Below are 10,447 nucleotides of genomic sequence, written 5' to 3' on the forward strand. Positions count from 1 at the left end.
CACAAGTCTTCAGTATTATCACTAATGCCATCAGAGTTAATAATCTTTGCAGTATTCAGTTCCTTCAGCCATTTCTTGAGATCATGCGGAATGAACTGAATTTTTTGAAAATTGGCACCAAATATGCCAGGACCTCAGTAACAGACCAAGGTGGAACAGATCACAGCAATGGAAGATGGATGCAAATGCTCAGCCTTCTCTTTTACCTTGACATGCACGGACCCCTCCATCATTAAGAATGGAAGCCCTTCTACAGGCTCCAGCTCCTGTTAGTTATTTAATTGTCCACCACCATTCAGATTGATTGTGACAAGATTGCTATGATTGAATCTGATCCATTGGTTGTGGGATCACTTAGCCTGTCGACTGCAAGTTTCTTTCACTGTTAGCATGTAAGTCGTCCTGTATTGGAACTTCACCAGATTGATATTACCAGTAAGCAGAAGCTTTCTTTGTACATATTTGACTTGTTGCCATGAAATCCAGAGTCAATGTTAATGACTCAGAGGGCAACCCCTTCTTGGCTGCCTACCCCTGCACTGCTACCTCCGAAGGAACTGTCCTGCTGCTGGGAAAGGATGTACCCAGGGGCGATGGTGGCGGTGTATGGGACATTGTAAGGTATAATTCTATCAGTATAACTTTTGCTTGACTAGTCTGTGATTGCTCTTCCAGTTTTAGTACAAGCCTCTTGATATTGCTAAGGAAGACTTTAAACGGTTTTCTAGGCTGTGCCTTGCTATTCTGGTTTCCAGTGCCTAAATTGATTCCAGGTGGTCTGTCCAGTTCCATTCCTTTGTTTAGGCTTCATAGTGGTTTGATACAACTGAATGGCTTGCTAGGCTCTTTCAGAGGCAAGTTAAAAGTCTACCATATTGCTGTGGGTCTCGAGTCACATGTAGGCCAAAGAAAGTAAGGATAGCAGACTTTCTTCCCTAAAGGACCTTAATAAATCCAATGGATTTTTATGACAATCAACAGTGATCATAAAGTCACCATTAGGCTAGTTTTACATTTCCAGATTTTATTGAATTTAAGTTTAACTATCTGCCATGGTGGAATTTAAACCCAAGAACATTAGCCGGAGACTCTGGATCAATCATTAGTCCAGTGACATTACCATTATGCCATTGTCTTCCCTTGTGCTTTACACTGTCTCCGATTGCAGGGTTTCCAGGGAAGTACTACATCACCTTCCTTACTTGGCCCAAAAATGACGGAGAACTCACTGGGTGCAGAAACCAATGGAATAAGAGGATCCATGATTTGTTACTGCACAGTGCTAGTCTGCATGTTTCTTGTTCTTTGATTAACAATATTCTGTAGACAAAGATCAAGCTTTTGATGGTCATTTACAGCCAGCAAAGAAATCAGCTCTCCACACCCAACCAGAATGAAATCCACAGTACCCTCACTAACATTAGATTTCTCAGTAATGATATAACCAAATGTGATTTTTTTTTTTACAGCAGCCATTGGACGCTGATGGATAATCCAGGCTTATAACGAGCACACGAAAGGTTTTTACCATCTGTTAGCCAGCATGTAACTCATGCAAAAGGGCTTTTGCGGTGCTGGGGTACTGTTCATACCTCTAGGTCAGAAACTCTGGATTCAAGTCACATCTGTCATAACAAATATATAACATGTCTGCACAGGTTGATTTTTGAAAATATTAGGGTGCTATATTGTGAAATGATAAAGTGTGGGTTAGAAAATCTGGGCTCAATTACCCACCTGTCCCAGAGCTATTGATGCCTGAACAGGTTGATTAAAAATAATTGGGGCAAGTGGAAATGTAGTGGCAATGTCACTGGTCTAGCAATCCAGAACTTCAGGCTAATGTTCTGCCTATGGCTGTATCAGTCTGAAAATAGCCAATCTTGTCTGATCTCAGTAAGTATGCAGACTCACACTTGGTTAGTACTAAGATGGGAGACATCTTGGGAACACCAGGTGCAATAGGCTACAGCCCTGGTATAAAAACAGAGTTGACAGCTTCAGGAAGTAGGAAGGGGGTAAAGAATGTTTACCATCAATTGGCTATATCTTGGTTAAACTCAGAAAGCTACCTTCAACACATTGGTGATTTTTCTGTTATATATGCAGAAAGCCTTAATAACAATTTGTCTTTTTTAAAAATATTATATCCATTAAAAATGTTTTACCTTCTTTTAAGGTCCACTTGATTTCTCCAGTTCGTTTACTGACAGCATGCAGGTTCCCATCGAGTGTCGATATAAATAGTAATGTTTCTGGGAGAGTCATTGTGCTAACAGCACACTGGTGAAATATAAAATGGTATTTGCTGTCAAAATTCAAAACGTAAGAAAATAACTCAAAATTCAAATCCATTCATATACATCTGTGTCTAATTTGGTTTCATAATTTTCTTTCTAGAACTGGCATACAGAAATCAACAGCAACATCTTTACTGACTAAGATTTTCAGTGCAGCTTAGCATGTATGGTATTGCCTCCAGGGTGCTTCATTAGATTCAGCTCTTGATATTTGCATCTAATACAGCTCCTAAACTTTGATTGCAAAGAATCAGACGCCCAGAAATACCCAAGATTACTAACTAATGGTCAAAATCAATGTAAATAGCTGTGAGAAATAGCTTCCTATTTACATAATTCTGGTATCAGTTGTGCTGTCAGGAAAGGCATTGATTTCTGGCCAAACATATCTTCACTAGGAAAGAAAAGTGAATTCAAAATTGCCAACTAGTTCTGGGCTAAGACGGAGTGTTGGCATTGGTTGGAATGCAGAACGCTCGTCCATGCCCCAGTCTGAAAATAGGGCAATGACGGGAAATAAGAGAAAGAGGTCAGTTGTAAAGTCAATATTTCAGCATTATTTTTCTAAGGTGGTAGAACATATGCATCAGTAAAACATCTACATTTACTGCTCTGGTGGGTGCAATCCAGATGCGCAGACACGTTTGAAGGAGTTAAAGAAGTTATACACCCTGTGTTAAAGGAGATTGTATGTTGCTGACTAACAAGTGCTGCTGACTTCTTAGTTCTTAGGTCCACAGATAGTCAAGGTCATCAGCCACTTTGAATTTTCACAACACTACCAGATTATCATATAAATTAATGTATTTACCATTTCCACACTCAGTACATCATGTAATGTTATAGTCAAAGAAAAAAGTTCTCTAAATGCTGAATACCTAAAGTGGAGAGGAGGAAGAGGCTGTGTTTTCTATCACAGCATCTAAAGAGAAAGGCTCATTCTAGTCATCAGAGTGCAGAATCTTGCAGTAATCATAGAACTATTTGTATTCAGGTACAACTTGGTTTGTTTTTTCTTTAAAATTCTAATGTTTGCTTTCTGTCAAGGGTGCTTACTTACCATGGAGCATAGTTCTCAGACTGTGATACAGGCTAGTATGTCAATTAGGTGACCAGATTTTCTATTTGAGCCAAGACTGCAAGTACAAACAACCAGCGAGGAGGCCCCATATATGCTCTGCAGCATAATGCATGGGATATTCCCGAATACAAATATGTGTAGACACGTATTTTCTAGTGGTATTAATCGCTAACTTTTAAATGTTTGAATCCTGCTGTGCAAATGGTGGAATTTGAATTCAATAAAAAAACCTGGAATTAAGGGTCAAATGATACCATGGATGACCACTGTCGATTGTCAGAAAAACCCATCAGATTCATGAATGCCCTTTAGGGAAGGAAACTGCCATCCTTACCTAGTCTGGCCTATATGTGACTCCAAACCCACAGCAATGTGGGTGACTCTTAACTGCCCTCTAGGCAATTATGGACGGGTAGTAAATACTGGCCTATCCAGCGACATTCACATCCCATGAATGAATTATATAAAAAGAATTAATACCAGGAATGTTCCTTCAGTTCATAACAAGCAACTCAGAAAACCCTTAGAATGGCTGACTAATGGTACAACTGATAAACCAGGGAACACAAGCAAATCTCACCATATTTTACAGGAAAATAATATGATAATGATCTGGATTTTAAAAGTGCTTTTTTGTATGTTAAGATACAAACACAGCTTTCTTACCTTTTCTAGATAATGTGAAATAACCACTGCAGGCTGCTTCTTAAAGTACAAGGTTACTACCAAAGCACAAGATAAATTTCTAGTTTCATTGAATTTTTAAAAAAATATATAGAAAAGTTTTCGGAGTCTTCCTAAACCCACATAATTCAGCCTATTGTTGACATTAGCTTCACAATTTTTTTTCTTTTATTTCACACCATTACTTCTTTCCCTTCCTTTCATTTCTTGAAACTGATTGATTCATTGCTATTTTGTGACACAAACTCTGATACTTTGTGCAAGTAAGCATTATGACGTATAAGCTTTGATAGCAAGTAATGCAAGATATTACTGGAAGGGTACAGAACTGCAGGCAAGCACAGCCCTGTTCAAACATCTAGAAAAGTATACTATTACAGCATTCACAACTAAAATAAGCAGAATACAATACTGGTAATAAACTACAGTACTTTTCATGGAGATTTAGTTGGCTTTAAGGTTCTGCAGGTCCTATAGCAGTTGAAGATCTAACTATTATTATTCACCACTATCCATCTGGATGCTGGTTTAGGAACAAGACTTGTGACTCATTATCTGTGTGGTTATTTATTGAATGTCTACAGATTCATCATAATGTGATTAATTGCAGGGCAATTTCCGTTCATTAATAACTTGTGCAACCAGATCTTTTTAAACTCTCTACAAGGGTGTGAAAGGGTGTAGACATATTTTAGACTGCCATAGGCACCAACTTCATGAACAAGTAGAAAGATTCAAAAGAGCTTCTAGTTTCAGTGTAGTAGTTATTTGTGTTTCCTACTGATTTAATGTAATCCAGTTGCACACCTTAACTGAAATTTTAAGTGCATAAAAATTGTTACTGTTAGGAAGAATCTACACGTGCCCTGTTTTAGCATTTATGACCTAGCAATGCATCCTACTAGTTCCAATCTGTGCAGTATAACAATCCATCATATCCATTCTTGCCCAGATGCAATGAGTCGTCACACAATGCTGAAGTAAGTCTGGGTGTGTGCATTTGTGGTTGAGGTTGGGGCCAGGACACTACACTGGGGAGCTCCTACAGAGATGTTCTGGCACTAAGCTGATTAGCCTGTAATAAGTGCAACCATTTTCCGATGTTCTAGGTGTGACTCACACCAGCATAGGGCTGTCATTTTCACCTCACTGCTGGAATTCAGGTCTTTTGTCCATGTTTGAACCAGGGCTGTAATACGATCAGGAGCTGAGTGGTCCTGGAGGAACCCAAATTTAGCATCAGTGAACAGGTTATTACTAAGTACTGTTAATAACCTCTTCTGTCACTTTACTGATGATTGATAGTAGACTGTTCGGGAAGTAACTGGCCTGTTTGGATTCGTCTTATGCTTTGTATATACTTAGGTAATTTTCTACATAGGTAGATGCCAGTGTTTAGCTGCACTGGAATAGTATAGCTAGAAGCACAGCAAATTCTGGAACATATGTCTTCAGCGTTATTGCCCGAATGTTGTTAGGGCTCACAACCTTTTCAATATTCACTGCCTTCAGCCATTTTGTGATTCTTGTGAAGTCAATCAAATTGGCTGAAGACTGGAATCTATTATGCTGAGAACTTCTGAAGGAGGTTGAAATGGATCATCCACTTGGCATTTCTGGCTGAAAATTGTTGCAAATGCTTCAACCTTATGTTTGCACTCATGTGAAATCTGATTTACTGTGCAATTGTTTTGTAAACAGTCAATAAGCATTCAACATGATGGGCAGTAACAAACAAATTTTTAGTCACAAATTTGTCATCCCATTCCATTGAAAGAAAATAAATAACATCCTGGGTCCATGCCTGAAACAGAGTCAGAATGCTTGCATTTATAAATATGTATTAATCCCTCAAAGCTGAAAACAAGCAGACAGCCATATGCCCCATAAGAGCTAGAAAGTGCCTTTGGAATGTCAGCATTCAGGAAAGACAGAAAGACTGCTGCCAAAAGAAGACTTCTGGAGTGTTTGTCCTCTGGGGAGGTCATTATTGGAGATGGAGGGTTTGCTTTTACTCTCGAAACTAGAAACTAAGGAGGCAGTGCTGGGCAAGCTAATGGGGCTAAAGGTAGACAAGTCTCCTGGCCCTGATGAAATGCATCCCAGGGGACTAAAAGAGGTGATGGGGAAATAGCAAGTGCACTAGTAATTATTTACCAAAATTCACTGGACTCTGGGGTGGTTCCTGCAGATTGGAAAACAGCCAATGTGACGCCACTGTTTAAAAAAGGAAGTAGACAAAAAGCAGGTAACTATAGGCCAGTTAGCTTAACTTCGGTAGTGGGGAAAATGCTTGAATCTATCATTAAGGAAGAAATAGCAAGACATCTGGATATAAATTGTCCCATTGGGAATACCCAGCATGGGTATATGAAGGGTAGGTCATGTTTAACTAATTTGGTGGAATTGTTTGAGGACATTATTTGCATGGTGGACAATGGGGAACTTGTGGATGTGGTGTATCTGGATTTCCAGAAGGCATTTGACAAGGTGCCACACCAAAGGTGGCTACATAAGATAAAGTTGCATGGTATTACAGGTAATGTATTGGCATGGATAGAGGATTGGTTGACCAGTAGAAAGCAAAGAGTAGGGGTAAATGGGTGTTTTTCTGGTTGGCGGTCAGTGGCTAGTGGTGTGCCTCAGGGATCAATGTTGGGACCGCAATTGTTTACAATTTACATAGATGATTTGGAGTTGGGGACTAAGTCTGATGTGTCAAAATTTGCAGATGACACTAAGGTGAATGGTAGAGCAAAGTGTGCAGAAGACACTGAAAGTCTGCAGAGGGATATAGATAGTCTAAGTGAGTGGGCAAAGGTCTGGCAGATGGAGTACAATGTTGATAAGTGTGAGGTCATCCATTTTGGTAGAAATAACAGCAAAATGGACTATGTTTTAAATGGTAAAAAATTGCAGCATGCTGCTGTGCAGAGGGACTTGGGTGTCCTTGTGCATGAATTGCTGAAGGTGGGATTGCAGGTGCAGCAGGTGATTAAAAAGGCAAATGGAATTTTGTCTGCCATTGCTCGAGGGATGGAGTTTAAAAACAGGGAGGCCATGCTGCAGCTGTATAGGGTCCTGGTGAGGCCACACCTGGAGTACTGTGTGCAGTTTTGATCTCCTTACTTGAGAAGAGATATACTAGCACTGGAGGGGGCGCAGAGGAGATTCACTCGGTTGATTCCAGAGTTGAGAGGGTTGGACTATGAGGAGAGACTCAGTAGACTGGGATTATACTCATTGGAATTCAGAAGAATGAGGGGAGATCTTATAGAAACATATAAGATTATGAAGGGAATAGATAAAGTGCAGGCAGGGAGGTTGTTTCCACTAGCAGGTGAAACTAAGACTAGAGGGCATCGCCTCAAAATAAAGGGAAGCAGATGTAGGACTGAGGTCAGGAGGAACTTCTTCACCCAAAGGGTTGTGAATCTGTGGAATTCCCTACCCAGTGAAGTGGTTGAAGTTACCTCGCTGAATGTTTTTAAGGCAAGGCTAGATAAATTTTTGAAAGTAAAGGAATTAAGGGTTATGGTGAGTGGGCAGGTAAGTGGAGCTGAGTCTCAAAAAGATCAACCATGATCTTATTAAATGGCGGGGCAGGCTCGAGGGGCCAGATGGCCTACTCCTGTTCCTGGTTCTTATCTTCTTATGTAAAGCTGGACCCTGGACACCAGAAGTGACAACTGTATAACCCAAAGCTATGAGAGAGCTACGCTGTGAGTTCCTCAGAGCAGGTTCTACAGACATGTAGATTTCACCTTTCATGCAAGTGAAGACAAGTTGAAAAACAGAGGAAATTATATGAAACAAAAATTTTCAGGCTTGAAAGTGAAGCTGCATGTGACGTTGCTAGGGTGATGGCTAGTGAAGGAGACATCCTGGTTACTGGAGTAGTTAGCCAAATCCCTTCCTACCTCAGCTGCAAAAAATGAGGCAGAGGTGGAGACAATCTTCAGGAAATAACTAGATGTCTTTATCAAGAGAAACATAAACTTCATGCTTGCTCAGTACTTTCAACATGTGAAGGAAACAGAGTCAACAGTTCATATTTTGAAGGAATCTGGTAAACCAGTTGGTCCCACCTCATGAGAGAAAACAAGGTGCAGAGCTGGATGAACACAGCAGGCTAAGCAGCATCATAGTCACCTTATGCTTTGGTCCAGGTGATTTTACTGCATTATCAGTAGGGTACAGTGCAGGTAGACTTATAAAGGCTGCTACTGACAGTGTTGGAGCGAACTGCCATTTTGAGCTAGCCACTTGCCTCAAAACTATGATGCTTATGAGTTGAGGTTTACAAGCTGCCAAACTAAAAGCACACTTAATGGTGCAGCCCATAGATCTGTACACACCTGGCTACTACAAGGCAGGGATTCAAAGATCTTCCCAAATTTTCATTTGGTCTGGTGCCACAAATTCTCACCAGATGGGACATTTTTAATATGCAATAAATGCTTTTAATCTGGGAATCCAATACATTGGTGTTTGTTGTGGATTTGTCCCTTATCACATTAGGGTTGTAACAGAGGACCAAGCAGCTGATAGGGGCTTCCATTCAGTGGCTTCAGTGAAGGATGACACCCGAGGAGGTGGTCTTGCATTGCACACAAAGCTTTGGGTGTGAGGGAGAGCTCAGCGGACGTTTTGGGAGAAACTAGGGCCCACATCTGGCTGATCGTATTTGGTCTCTCTCTCAAAGCCAGATAGCTTGGGCATGATCAAAGAAGACAAAGACCTAATGCAACAAAAAGAAATGACATCTAAAACCAACCATATCACTTTTCAGTATCCTTTATCTGTTACTATTTTTAATTTTTGTATCTGATGTTTATCTACACACCATATCACTTCCAAGTTTTTTTTTAAAATCCAGAATTACTTTTAATCTTTGCATCTAATGTTTATTTACTAACCACATCACGTTTAATTATCTTTTATCTGTAACTACTTTTAATCTTTGTGTCTGTTGTAGGCTAATAAGCATATTACTGTCCAACCTCTCCTTATAAGACAAACTGACTGAGACCCAAACCTGTTAGATCTTTGGGGAAGCAACTGAAAATAAATTCTACCTTACTATTCTCTCCCATAGTCTGTTTTCTTCACTTCTTTAAATAATGATACTATTTTCCCTTAGAATTGTATAAAATACATTAATAAAACTTCCCTATCAGAGTTAAACTGAATACAACCCAACAGCAAACAGTAACAAGGAAATATTGCAATGTGTACCTAGACCAACACCCTTGCAGCTCATGGTCAGTTTGCTTAAAAGTTGCATTAACCCTACTGTGCCTGATTACTTATTAACTGAATTGTGGATGCTCAAATGAAGGATAGAAAGTTTCAGATTAACAGTATTGTATAGAACTAAGCATAGAAAATCTGAGAGCCTGAATTGGTATTCGTGGGATTGCTTCTTCTATCTATACTAACACTGCTGCCTCACAGCGCCAGGGACCCAGGTTCGATTCCACCCTCTGGTGACTATCCGTGTGGACTTTGCACACTCTCCCCTTTTCTGCATTGGTTTCCTCTAGGTGCTCCGGTTTCCTCCCAGAGTCCAAGGCTGTACAGGTTAGGTGGATTAGCCATGCTAAGTTGCCCAGGGCTGTGCAGGCTAGGTGAATTAGCCATAGGAAACGAAGGGTTACAGAGATAGGTCGGGGGGTGGATCTGGGTGGGATGCTCTTCAGAGGGTCAGTGTGGACTTGATGGGTCAAAAGGCCTGCCTTCACACTGTAAAGGTTCTATGATGATTGTAAATTTAAAACTGTTTTCTTGTAATAAATTAGCTTATTTATACTTTGATTAGTGGTATTAATTAGGCACTTATCATCCAAGAGTAACAATGGCTTTTTTTGACATAATAGATCGATAAGTATTGATTACTTTCACTAATAAAATCAGGGACAAATGTCCTTTATTAAACAAGAAGTTTATAAAGTAAAGACAGGGTTTTCCCAGTCCATTCACATATATGTTCCCATAGTGGTAAGTTAAGAATTTAACAACTCTCAGAACAAGGGCCACTCAGCCAATCAATCTCATTACACGTTGGGACTTTGGAAACCACATTTGGTCGTTTGAGTCTGCTCTAATCATTAAATTAGTTAATAATGCATAAACACCATTCAGTTGCAGATTCCAGCTTTTCCTCCACATTCTTTGAAACTCTCACAGAAAAGTATCTCCGTCTTGAAAGGTCCAACTCACAACAATTTCAACAGTCTTTTGGAGAGCGAGTTCAAGATTTCTACTAGAGATAGTAGAAACTGCAGATGCTGGAGAATCCGAGACAACAAGGTGCAGGGCTGGATGAACACAGCAGGCCAAGCAGCATCATAGGAGCAGAGAGGCTGACGTTTCGGGCCTC

The 10,447-nt window shown here is 40.1% G+C and overlaps 1 protein-coding gene and 1 pseudogene across 3 annotated transcripts in view; one reads left to right on the top strand and one right to left on the bottom strand.

Moving 5' to 3' along the window:
• Positions 1–10,447, bottom strand: part of ern2 (endoplasmic reticulum to nucleus signaling 2) — a 97,184-nt gene that overhangs the window by 63,704 nt on the left and 23,033 nt on the right. For all 3 annotated transcript variants that reach the window (XM_048609500.1, XM_048609499.1, XM_048609498.1), the window contains exon 2: positions 2,169–2,283. In XM_048609500.1, the coding sequence (XP_048465457.1) occupies positions 2,169–2,268 (100 nt within the window). In that variant the 5' untranslated portion in view covers positions 2,269–2,283. The remainder of the gene's footprint in view (positions 1–2,168; positions 2,284–10,447) is intronic.
• LOC109910481 lies at positions 7,772–8,746 on the top strand (annotated as a pseudogene).

Source organism: Rhincodon typus, chromosome 21, assembly GCF_021869965.1.
Source record: "Rhincodon typus isolate 14 chromosome 21, sRhiTyp1.1, whole genome shotgun sequence".
NCBI lineage: Eukaryota > Metazoa > Chordata > Chondrichthyes > Orectolobiformes > Rhincodontidae > Rhincodon > Rhincodon typus.